Raw genomic sequence first — 13271 nt, forward strand, 5'->3', positions numbered from 1 at the left:
TCTCTCCAAACACTGCATAGGGAGGGACAGCTGTTTCTCTCACAATGTCCAGATATTTCTGCTCCTGCCTCTAGACAATTTTTCTGCTTTGAGGAGTGAATGTGGCATATCCACTTGTGCAGGCCTTGCTGCATTTTGTTAAAGGTGAGCCTTGTAGTTAGCAAACTTGCTAATTCACGTATTGGTGCTAAGTAACTGCCTTTGAAAGCACACAGTACTGTAGTAATAGCACGAAAACTTCCTTTACCATGAGGGGTGAGGTTGTATAAATGACTTGGACATTTTTGCACACTAAATTGGAGACTAGGTTTGTATCAGAAATGAAGAGAAAAACATGATTGATAAGACAGAAGAAGAGAAGCAAAATATGCAAAGGGATTTAAGCTTTTGGTATTGCAAATGAGGTATATTAAAATTATATAAAAGGAAATATAGTTTAAAAGTATATAAAAATGTTAGTCTTGGAACTTACAGATTTTTCGTGAATTTAATGAATGGGCTGAATACCGAGGTTGCTATTTGGGGGCCCAGTCATAAAATGAATATAATTATTTCTACCTATAGAGAGAGGATCACAAAATACGACATCGGCTCTGTTCCTGAATAGAGCCTGTTGGCAGAATGATGCAAAGAAATAGGTACTGTCATTCTAGCACTTCCATGCTCATTATTATGGCTGGGAAGCAGTTAGGAGAGCAGTTTTGACAGCTTTAAGATCAACGTTAATCACATCTTGAAATTTAAAATTCACTGTGCAAGTAGTCAGACACAGAGTACAGAGTCCCAGAGGTATTCACCTTGAGCCTGGGAAGTCTAACTCAAAGGTTGGCTGGCTCCCTCCACTCCTGAATGCACTGCGGCAGTTCGGAGCAGGGACTGCAGCCTGAAATGGACTGGAGTTGAATCTGGCTCACATGTCCTAGCTGGGTAATCGTGCACAAGCTGCTTAATTTTTTTGTACATATGTGAGTTGCCCCACCAGCAAACAGGGATGATAATATCTGCATCCCTGCTGATATAAACAATATTTAACAATGGCTAGAGTTCAGCACTAGCTAGCCAGAATGTACCCTGCCCTGGCTGGAGCAGAGCCCCAGGAGGTGCCTGGGATAGCCCGTGTTATACTGCAGTTTCTGGATTTGAGAAGGATGAGGACAAGGAATCCCCAGGAGAAGAGCTGGCCACGGGAAACTGCGGGGGATGGCACTTGAGGAGTTCAGGGCAGCAGCTCTTTGCTGACCACTGTGGAAGTATGTCAGGATCTTAGCAACCAGTGTGGTCGCATGGCTGTGTAACCATGCCTAAAGTCCAGAGTGGTGGTGAGGAGCCAATGATACAACACATGTAAAGCACTCAGCGTGTACCGCACCCAATAACCAGTAACTACAATAATTACAGTAATAGTGTCATGATAGGAATAAAATGTCAACGTCAGGATTGTGGTCAGGATTAAAGAAGATGAGGTAAGTGCAGGGCTTGGTTCATAGTATGTGCTCAACAAATAGTAGATATTAATATTGATTCTATTATTGTTGCTCCTGTTGTTATTATTATCATTATTGTTTAGTGCCCGGTGGATGGAGTGAATTAAAAGACCAAGCAAATACTGCTTATATCACAACCTCTCTGGCTACTACATGATTACTAGCCTAAATTATACACTGGTCCTGGGCTGGATGAAATTATGGAAAACAGTATGAAAAATCAGTGAATAAATTTTAAGGAAAACAAGAGTAACTCCTACAAAGCATCTTATCACCTGGGATTACACCTAGTTTGTTGTATACTACAAAAGAAAATTAAATTCATTAGCAAAACTGTATCTGACAAAATTATTGGCTATAAATCCAGAAAGGGCACAATATAAAGAAATGACAAAATGATACAATCAATTCTCACATCCTTGAAGTGACTTGAATCTTGATTAAATGTTACTGATAATTTAAAATTCAATGATATATGTTCGCATTTCTCACTTGTGGTAGAGACAAATCATATTATAGGCTAACTTAGCAGGCATGAGATGATTTTTCTTTAGTGAAATACATCAGCTCAAATCTTGAGAGCCTTCGGAATGCATTCTTACCCTACGCAATTTAACAGTTCCTCAGGCTGGAAATTCAACCCAAAAGGAAATGGCTATTTTAAAATCATCTGCTTATTTTTCTTAAAGTAGACACTTAAAAGAGTATAATGTAATGGGTTTGTGGGTTTTCAGCTTTGACTGTGTGTCTTGGCATTCAATATTAAATTAATAAAAATTACCAAATTGCTATTTCATTTTACAATGACCTTAAAATTTGCAGTGAACACTTAGCGGTCTAGTGATTTGGAAAATGTGGGTGAGATTAAATGAAGCTCTGCTGAACATACCTACAACTAAAATTAAGAGAATTTTCTTCTTAGAAGCTTTATCTCAGATAAGAATAGCAAAGGTCAACAGACCCTTTCTTACCCCAGATGGAAAGAGTGCTCTGTGCCTGTGAGGCTGCTGCACCTGAAAATATCAGCCACCTGGAGAGTCAGAGTGGAACTGAGGGTCCTATTTTAAATTCTGATCCCAATTTATTTTTTCCACATTTTGATGGTAAGCTCAAAGTTAATTTGTATTGCTGATTTATAAATATCATCTCACAAGTTCACTTATAGCCTCAAAGGGATTTTTCCACACAAGTAAGCCTGAGAACAGAGGTTAGAATTCATATAAACTCCGTTTAAAGAGGATTTTAAAAATTGTACTCATGGTAATCAGATTGCACACCATTATTAAACATACAGAGTGTATATGTAATTTCCTGGCTTCTGTTGATTCATCAGCTTCTGAAAGACTCAGTGTAACTGAATGATGAAATAATGACAACTGCTTGCAGAGGAAGGGTATAACCAACTGGGGATACAGATAAGAGAGAGAGGTAAGAGCAAGAAATTGAAGGTCTGCTATCCCCAGAGATGATACTTTGTCAGAGAGAAAATATAAAGCAGTAACACAGACTTGAGACCCTATACCGTATATTGACAAAAGGTACCTTTTACTCCACATTTTGTCGCCGCGCACCATACTATCTCCCTATTTCTTAAGAACTAAATTTGTTAGGAAGAAAATGTTTGTATTAGTTACCAGAATGCATAGTGTTTCATAATATGATTTCACACCATGAACTGTAATTTTTTATAAATAAAAAAATGTTAATTTAATTAACCGTACTTTTTTTCTTAGTCAAACATTTAATCAATAGAAATTTGAGCCAGGTGAGGAAAAAGGAGTTAAACAGCAAGCTGCATTTTCTCAACTCTGATGTAGAGGACATCTAAATAATGCATAAAATTATATTAAACAGGTGATCAGCAGTGGTAAATGCCCCGCTTTGAGGAATGCAAGTCCTCCCTGCCATCATCCCAGGTTCGATTCAGCGATGCCTCTCCCTGTGCTCTAACCCAACAGGTAGGGAGAGTGTGGGAGCTGGTGTCCTGGGGAAGGATGGGGGACATGAGGGGTGAAAAGAATCCGGGGAGAAGAAACTTGCCGGTGTCAACTGGAGATAAATTCCATCTGTAAGTTCTGGAAAGAGTCCCAGTCTTATCAGTGTTCGATTCTGATGTGCCCGTGCTCTGGTCTCCGATAAGAATAGGTTCTTTCTGTAATGGAACAGTATACCCCACCCCACCCCCACCCCCAGATGTCAAGGAGCACAACAGTAAATTAAAAGGTTAGTAGAGGAGTATTCATTTTAGGGGAGCTAGTGAGGACAATATGGAAGCTATAAATTAAGTACCAGTGTTTAAACAGTAACTTGATAAAACACAACAGATGGTGCTAAAAATGATTGACATAGCCTAAAAACTGGCATCTCTCCCAATACACTAATTAATTGATACAAGAGAAGAGCTGCTTTCTTATTGTGTATCAAAACAACTCCATAAGTAAAAGCAAAATGTCATTCAGAATTCTAAAGCAACCCCATGGAGCTCCCACAATTGCTGAAGTTGTCATTAATTACTGAGTGGGATTAAGGCTAATTGGAATTCACACATATTATCACATTTTTCTATGGTTAAATAATATTTACACTTTCATATGCAGGTATATAGATAAAACAATACATATAAAATAATCCAGAAGAAAACATGTACATTTGTGTGTAAATTTGAGCTCACCTTTCCTATTCTGATTGGTTTTTTGTTTTTTCCTTTTTCCACAGTGACTCTGGAAAGACACAGTGTTGCACCTAAAAGTAAATGCAACTCCTTTATTTATTGATCCATCATTATATGACTGAATTGACTTACTGGTCATGCTATTGATTCCACTGAGTTTCCTGCTTGCTTTTAACTTGGTTGCATTTTGAGACTCAAAACACAATCTATGGTTAAGGGACAGAGGTTTTCCTCTGTGTAAAGATAACAACCACCTCTGGGGGTTGAGTTTATTATCTTATGCTTATTAATTACTCTGGATAAAAATCAACTAAGTAATAAAACTTGTGCATATCACTTTCTCCTATCTTTCCCTCTTTACACAAGCAGCCACATACACAAGCAAAACATACACACAGTTTTAGTTTGAAAAAGCTGCCAAAATGCGATACAGCAGAAACAAATGGCTTATAAAAAGGGGAATTTATTAAGTTGCAAGTTTACAATTCTAAGGCCATGAAAATGTCCAAATTAAGGCAAGGCTATTGAAAAAAAAAAAAAAAACTAAGCCATCCAGGGAAAGATCCCTTGACTCAAGAAGATGGATGATGTTTAGGGTTTCTCTCTCAGCTGGAAAACACATGGCAAGGTCTGCTAGCTTTCTCTCTAGGATTCATCAACAGCTTCCCGGGGGGCATTTTCCTTCTGCATCTCCAAAGGTCTCTAGCTGTGCCGGCTCTGATAGGCTCTGAAGCTTCTTCTAAAATGGTCCCCTTTTGAAGGGCTCCAGTAAGCAACCCCACCTTGAATGGGTAGAGACACATCTCCATGGAAACAATCTAATCAAAAGTTACCCACAATTGGGTGGGTCACATCTCCATGGAAACACTCAAAAAGATCCCACCCAGCAATACTGAATGAGGATTAAAGAACTTGGCTTCTCCAGGGAACACCACAGACTCAAACCAGCAAACACATATTCATACACAATCAACCATGCTTTGTACAGATGAGATACAACCTCCTTTCCGGCAGACAGGATGTTTCTTAATATGTATGTGCTGATCAGAAAGAAGCATTGCCCCATCCAAAAAAGTTACCAGGTCTCTGTTGAGTAATTGAGACTTGGTCAGTAAAAAAGCAGGCCTTCAGTATGAGGTACACAGAACTAAGAAATTTCTGATTTTATGTTCTTATAGACCCCTCTTTACTCTATGTACCTGCACTCTCCTACACAGGCACAGTTGGCACCTTTCTGGATACTTTCACCTATAGCATTTTTATTATACTCAAGACAAATTATATAAAATTGTGTTGCTGTTAATAACACAATTTGGAAACACTACCCCAGGTCTTAAACAAGTTCCTTGAAGGCAGGACCTGAGGGACTGTTATCTTAAACCCGCGACACAACGGCTAGTCTATAGTAAATGCTCAACAAGTATTTGTTGACTAATTGAATGGTAGCGGTAGAGGAAAGGGGGCAGGGAGAGGACCATGTCCTAGCATTCTATCATCTGGATACCACAATAGGAAAGCACTTAGTATGAGTTACTGAATGGGTCTTATAAAACTGTTAATAACAGAGTGATCATAATGACAGATTTATGATGTAGTTGAGTAGGAATTGTCAAAAGGAAGCCAATTTAGCTCACCAAAATAGCAGCATTAAATAGGTAAAGTCTCTGATTAAATTATTAATGTATAGGAACACACCTCATTTCATTTGGCCTTCTCGCCTAGTGCACAGTCTTCTTTTATCCTTTTATCCTCCTTTTTACTCATTAAAGTCCAATTTACCACCCTACAAAGTTCCCTGATTTCTTCATCAATTACTAAAAAGAGTTTGTTTACATTTACAGGATAGCTGGTCAAGCAAATGAACATGCTCTTGATGAGCTTCAAAAACTAAGCCCCTGTCCTCCAGGAGAATTCCCCCTCCTGGGGAAGGCAGACATTAAACAGACTACAGCAAACAATTAATTATGTGATTATCAGTGTGTAAAGTGCTTGGAGAGGTGCAGACCATGGGGATGCTCAGTGGAGGAAAGTGCAGAATTACTGACCAGCAGCCTCAACACTTGGCTTGGGGCACCAGCGAACAGAGGCTCCAGGGGAGAAAGTCAGCATAGGGGCAGCAGGACGCACAAGGCAGAGAGAGTAGGGTAACATGAAGAAGAAACTCTAGAAAGAACTTATTCGGGATACATGTTGTTGAATGCCATTTCGAAGAAACATTGTTTTCACACTTTTATTTAGTTTGAATTCACATTTAGCCACGGGAACTTTTTAAGTGCTTAGGGTTTATAAATGTCTTAACCCAGCTCTGCAAGAGGACCCGCCCTTTGAAGGAGTAACTCTTAAGCTGAGACTTAAATGAAGGGAGTGAGAAGACAGAGAATAGACTTCCAGACAGAAGCTGTTCATGTAGCATGCAAAATGGCCCAAAGGTGGCTGAGACCACCGTGTTTGCCTCGTCTTCTTCCTCTCCTCTGTAGTGAGACACTTCTAGAGGCATATTTATCTAGATCCTATCATATACGCAGAAGCCAGGGAGAAAGTAATTCATAAAATGTACACTGTAGGGTCTGGGGACTTGCTAAAAATAAGCCTCTGAGCTTAGAAACAACCAACACAATAATGGAGCATTACATAACTCAAGAAGCCCAGAAGATTATAAAACAAACTGGTTGCTTAAAAGAAGCACAGCTATTTCTAGTACTGACACAGCAGTGGAATTTCTGCAGGCCCTTCAAAATAGAGCACTGTATGATACAGAGGGCAGCAGTCTCAGCTACATCTCCAGTCTTGGCTGACTGTTCTTAGAGTTGGGCTAATAGTGTGATCCTAAAATGCAGTTGAGTAAAAGTAACCATAATCACAAAATCTAACCATAGGAGGAACTAAAACAAGATAACCCATGTTGTTTTAGTTTGCTAGGCTGCTGAAAGCAGATACCATGAAATGAGTTGGCTTAACAATAGGAATTCATTCGAAGAAATGTCCAAATCAAGGCATCAAAGTGATGCTTTCTTCTCAAAGCCTGACTGCTGCTGATCCTTGATTCCTTTGCCACATGACAAGGCACATGGTAGCATCTGCCAGTCTCTCCCTTCTCTTTTGGGTTACGTTGCATCTTCTAGATGGCTGAATAATTTTATCCATTTTGTAGCCCAAGTACCAAAGCTGGTGAAGTGATGGAGGTTGCCTATTATAGTAATAGCTTCCACTGGTGCAACTGATCTGGTGTATCAGTCTTTTTGTCAGTAATTCTATCACAAGGTACTTATCTATTTAAGTTCCTCCTCACTTATGACAAATAAATTAAGTCACCAAAGTGCACAACAAAGTTTTTTTCTTGGGAATGAATATGTCCCAAAGTGTAACTGGTACAGAATTATATTAACAAGTTTACTCAAGAAAAGGAACCGAATTTAGCATTATTTCAGTGGCTGTTAGGTGATGCTGGTAAACTCCCTCTCTTGGAGGGTCTGTTATGGCACTTGGAACGTCTCAGGTTTCCTTGTCCTGGCACAACTTCCTGTAACGTTCATCGTGTGGTCTGTCCTTCATCAGTCCCAGCACTTTTCAACTTCATGCTGCACTGTAGCATTAATTTCCTATCTGATCTTTCTTCCCTCTCTAATCTATCAAATATAGTGTCTAGGGATTAGCACTCTGATTCCATCATTTTCTTTGATCAAAAATTTCCAAGGACTGCCCATTTCCTGTAAACTCTTGTGACCAGCCAGAAACTCATCCCCTACTGTGCCTCCCTTATTCATCCAGCTCCATCTCTTATCACTCCAAATTAGTCGTATCGCAAACATTTGAGCTTTCTTAAGCAATTGTTCCTGCAGTTCTTCCCACTGGAAAGCCTTTCCTGCTCACCTTTATCCTCCCATTTCAAGTTTTTAAATCTCAGCTGCTTTCTTCTGGGGCCTTCCACAGATCCTATTGCCCACATCAATTTTATGATATTAGTGACTAATGTCAGTATAGTTCTTTGGGACTTATCCTATATTGATTTGGATTGCTTAACTGATTCCTGGATTGTACTCTCTGCCCCCCTCCCCCCAGAGAAGTGGCTTGCTTAGCATTGTGTTTGTGTCTTCACCTAGTTTTGGGTATTGTTATGCATACATCTGGTGCTCCATATATTTAAGACATATTTACGGAATGAATGAATTATAGCGGATTCCAAATACATTTTTTTTTTCTTACAGCTGGTGCCTGCCTTCTTAAGTCCTGAGTATTTCCATCTCAATGTTTTTTCGAATTTCCCCAACCACAACCAATAGGAACAAATTCCTTTTATGTTATGATTTGGTGTGTGTGTGTACGCTCCCCCGTTCTAGAATACATGACTGAAACAAAAGTTTTGTAAAGCAAGTCTCATTACTCTGTACTATAGCGTCTGATGTCTTCTATTTTTTAAAATACTGATCCTGACACACTAAATTGAATTCAGCATCGATTAATGGCTTACTCTATAGTTTCAATATAATGTCCTATCTTACGGACCTTGTATCTATGTATAGAATTGAATTGCTCTTGAAACATGCTTAAAACAATATACTTTGATATTTCATTCTGTTCCTGACAGTTTGAGCTGGCATTATGATCATTACATTTTTATCTTGAAATCACTGCTTAACATATTCTCCCATAGTACTTAAAACCAATTCTCCCACTCTCCATCTTTTGAAATTTAGAACACAGTTAAATGATGTTGCTCAAAGAATCCTCTAGATTTCTATTTCTTAGGTTATCTTGACAAACGTTAGTGACATAGATTAAAAAAAATCTCGAGGCCTAATTTGTTATCAGATCATTTGCAGATGCATAAAAAGAGGTACGGTCATATTTTTGTTCTTTGATATGGTTTAAGAGCATGAGTTTTGTTGCCTGGCAATACTGAATATGAATCCCAGCCTTGACACTACAAGAAAGTTACTTAACCTGACCCTGAATTTCCACATCCATATAATGGAAATAACACTATCCTCAAAGGGTTGATGGGGAGCTAAGTTAAAGTATGCAAAATAAAGATAGATCTATAGCCTCTATGTAGAAGTATGTTTATCACTTTAACAAGTAAGTGTAGGGACATTCAGCAAGGTTCAGCCAATAAGAACTTAAGTAAAATACTTTTTTTTCTCTTTAAGTATCTATATATTCGGATTATTAAAAAATAAAATTCCACTATTGGTTTTAGAGATCATAAATATTCCCAAGCAAAGCCTCTATTTGTGGTACTGAACAGGCATTATGTAAAGAATGTCTGTTGGAACTAAAAGGCTGTGTATACATATGCAACCAACTTGCCTAGTCATGCTAATCTCATTTAGACTTCTGTTTTTGCTTTAAAAAGATTTTTCTGGAAGCCACAGACGACGGTCTGTTCAATGAAGAATGCTTTAAGTCGGCAAAGAGAGTGCACAGGATACATCCCTCGGTGAGCCCGATGCAGCACTCACATCACGACCAGGGCGGCTCCTGAAGAAGGCGAGACCCGGCTCTTGGTTTCAGCCCCAGGGTGAGAAACTGGCCCCCGGCGCTTCCCATTTTCACCTCTACTTGCTCCCTCCAGTTTACGGACGCACGCACCTCGAGTGAGCATCTCCGCCCGCAGTTCTGCAGTTCACATAAGCAGCTATCTTTCCAACAGATTTCCCCTAAGTTGTTGGGTGAGCAGCGCCAGGCAGAGCTCGTCCGTCCTCGCTAATGCCACCTTCCGCCACCTACAGCTCCGCAGCCAGACAGCTCAACTCCAACCGGGACCTGGGGGTGGCCACCCGCCCCAGCGACGGGCAGTGTGTGCGGGGATCGGGACACCCAAGGCGGCGCCCCCAACGGACCTGCCACGCCAGCGGCGAGCGGGGCGGGAAGACCCCTGCGCTCCACCCTCCAACACCGCCGCCCCCACCTCACAACCGCTGCAGCTGACCTGGCGCCCGCAGCCGCCCCTTTACAGCCCCCCAGCAGCCCCTCTGTAGCCCAGCCCCATCCCCTGGCCGCCCCTCGGTATCCGCTGCCCGCCGCCGGCGTCCGGGAGGCCGCGCACCCCTTTCGTCACGTCCGGGGCGGGACGGGGCGGGGTCCGGGCGGGGTTGCGGGCTTGGGGTGACCACGGTCAATAATGAAGGTGGCAGCGGCGCGACTCCGGGCTCAGCTGCACCGGGCGGCGGGGGCGGCGCCGTGGCCGCGCCTCTAGGAGCTCCGGGCCGGCGAGCGGGATGGGGGCCTGGCGCGGGCAGTGAGGCGGCGGACTGAGCGTGACCTGAGGGCCCGCCCGCTTCCCGGTGTGGCGCGCGGCCGCCTCGCGCAGCCCCTCGGCCAGCAGCCCCGCGGGGCCTAGGACGCGGCGCAGGGGCATGTTGCGCTGGGTCCGACAGCAGCTGGTAGGTGCCTCCTCCCTTCACTTCCCGGGCAGTGCGAGGCCGCGAGTCTGGAGCGGGCACCCGGTTAGGCCGCGGCGGAGGCGGGCGGGGGGCGCGGACCGGGCGCAGCCCGCGAAGCTCCCGCCCCACTCCCGGGCCTCGGGCCTGTCCTGGGGCTGGAGCGTCCTGGGGCCGCGGACCTGGAGCTGGGGCGGTCTCGGCCTCGGACCTCGACTTATGTTCTGGGGCTGGAGGGGCCTCGGGCCTCGAGCCTCGGTCCTGGGGCTGGGGCGGCCTCAGTCCGGGGACTGGAGCGGCCTCGGACCTTGGCTTCGGTCCTGGGGTTGGGCCGTCCTGCGGTGTCGGGCCTGGGGCGGCCTCGGGCCTGGGGCTGGAGCGCACGTTCGGCCGCCTGGGGCCGGAATCCCGGCGCCTTCCTCGTCCGCCCCGCGGTGGCTGCGCCTGAGGCGGGCCTAGCGGGTGGTCCTGAGGAGGCGGCGGGGCCTGGGAGGCGCGGCTTATGCTAGCAGTTGGGACGCGTTCGAGGGAAGGGGCTTGTCGCTCATTGCGAGAAGAGCGTCAGGATTCGACATTAATTATTAAGTAGGGGGGTATTTTATGTCGTCTAACCCCCTTCTACGAGACATTTTGACCCAAGGCCTGGACACGGGGAGGAAAGAATATTCCTGCTGGTTTCGGAAACGCTTGGTCGGAAAGTCGGGAGGACTTAGCGGCCGGCCCCCTTCATGCCGGGCAAACGGAGAGGGTTCCGAGCCACTTTAGTAGCGCATCCGGAGAGGAAAAAATCCCAGGAAAGGGTGGTTTCTGCTATAAAACCCGCCGCTTGTCTGGGGATCCACTGAGCGAGCCCTCTGCCTGCCTTGGGCCGCTGTGAGGGCGGCCCCTCCAGGACGCGGGGCTCGCGCGGGGTCGCAGGGGCTCGGCGGTCTGCTGAAGCGACAGTTTGGTGGACTCTTTAAGGATTTTTGTGGGGTCACAGAACAGACACGTCCTTTCCTTTGCTCTAGACCAGCATTTTAACGTTGGTTTACAGGCACGGTGTTTGACCGGCTCAGCTTTCTGTTCATTTTGCAGCCGGCATCCTTCTCAAAAAAAAAAAAAATCTCATAAGTAAAACTAAAACGGCCTGCCATTTCCTGTCTGCCTATTTTTAGCTGATTTTAAATTCAGGCAATCCAGAGATATGCCTGTTAGTAAAACGAACGAATGATGTAATTATAATCCCTTATTACTTTGGCCTAGCTGCGGTAATCCGTAGCACAGCAGCCTCCCTCTGAAGTTCATTTTTACGAATCTGGGCTCCTGCTTGTGATTTACAAGTCTTCTATTTGGGAGTTCATGCACCTGATGTTTGTGTGTGGTAGAGGGGCCACTTAGGGCCGTTCTCCAAAAGCTCTTCCTGATAGAAGAAGCCCCTTCTCAGTTGTGTTAGTACTCTTGTTTTCAGGACAGGAAGTCTGGTTGTTTTTGAAAGTGGCTGCCAGCGAGCACTCCTGAGTGAGGGCCGGAAGCCACATGTGGTTAGTTCACAAGGCAGCTGCCTCCAGGGTGGCTACCAGTGCAGCCAGCTGCTGGGATGGAAATGCCATCTCTGTCCTTTACTGCTCACCTTGTTGGAGTTACTTTCAAGTTATCAGATCTTCTGAGTGTGTACTCAGACTTTGTAATTATGATTAAGTTTGTGTGTTCCCTTAAATTGCACATGAAGTACAGCAGGTGCACAGAGTACTGAAAGTATATTGTACTGCCCAATCATAAACAGCTGTTCTAATTACTACAACAGGAATAATTCAGGTCAGTCTAATTTAGATTATATTTCCATTTGCTCAGTGGATGCGGTCACTTTGTCTTTTAGCAATGGATTTTTAAAAATTCAGGTGAATGGGACAAATTGGAAAGTGTTAAGCAAATTGCAAGGAAAGATTGTTTGGAGTTAACTGTACTTTATTCATTCTATGAATTCTGATTTTCAACTACTTCATAATCTTGCCAAAAAAAAAATGTTTAACTGCTAAAAGAAATCACAGAAGACCTAAATAGATGGAAGGGTATACCGTGTTCATGGATTGGAAGACTAAATATAGTTAAGATGTCAATCCTACCTAAATTGATTTACAGATTCAATGCAATACCAATCAAAACCCAACAACTTATTTTTCAGAAATAGAAAAACCAATAAGCAAATTTATCTGGAAGGGCAGGGTGCCCCGAATTGCTAAAAACATCTTGAGGAAAAAAAACGAAGCTGGAGGTCTTGCACTGCCTGACTTTAAGGCATATTATGAAGCCACAGTGGTCAAAACAGCATGGTATTGGCATAAAGATAGATATATCGACCAATCGAATTGAATAGAGTGCTCAGATATAGACCCTCTCATCTATGGACATTTGATCTTTGATAAGGCAGTTAAGCCAACTCACCTGGGACAGAACAGTCTCTTCAATAAATGGTGCCTAGAGAACTGGATATCCATATGCAAAAGAATGAAAGAAGACCCATATCTCACACCCTATACAAAAGTTAACTCAAAATGGATCAAAGATCTAAACATTAGGTCTAAGACCATAAAACAGTTAGAGGAAAATGTAGGGAGATATCTTATGAATCTTACAATTGGAGGCGGTTTTATGGACCTTAAACCTAAAGCAAGAGCACTGAAGAAGGAAATAAATAAATGGGAGCTCCTCAAAATTAAACACTTTTGTGCATCAAAGCACTTCATCAAGAAAGTA

General features: G+C 43.2%; 1 protein-coding gene and 1 long non-coding RNA gene across 4 annotated transcripts in view; one reads left to right on the top strand and one right to left on the bottom strand.

Moving 5' to 3' along the window:
- Nucleotides 1–3210: 3210 nt before the first annotated feature.
- LOC143682549 (uncharacterized) lies at nt 3211–10119 on the bottom strand. The gene is made up of 3 exons (XR_013175184.1): nt 9745–10119; nt 4156–4226; nt 3211–3636 (listed from the first exon to the last, which is right to left on the bottom strand). It is a non-coding gene; the product is annotated as an uncharacterized LOC143682549 (long non-coding RNA).
- Nucleotides 10120–10431: 312 nt separating this feature from the next.
- The window catches only part of ATP11B (ATPase phospholipid transporting 11B (putative)), a 144261-nt gene continuing 141421 nt past the window's right edge, over nt 10432–13271 (top strand). For all 3 annotated transcript variants that reach the window (XM_077161150.1, XM_077161149.1, XM_077161151.1), the window contains exon 1: nt 10432–10538. In XM_077161150.1, the coding sequence (XP_077017265.1) occupies nt 10512–10538 (27 nt within the window). In that variant the 5' untranslated portion in view covers nt 10432–10511. The remainder of the gene's footprint in view (nt 10539–13271) is intronic.

This window comes from Tamandua tetradactyla, chromosome 5, assembly GCF_023851605.1.
Source record: "Tamandua tetradactyla isolate mTamTet1 chromosome 5, mTamTet1.pri, whole genome shotgun sequence".
Taxonomy (NCBI): domain Eukaryota; kingdom Metazoa; phylum Chordata; class Mammalia; order Pilosa; family Myrmecophagidae; genus Tamandua; species Tamandua tetradactyla.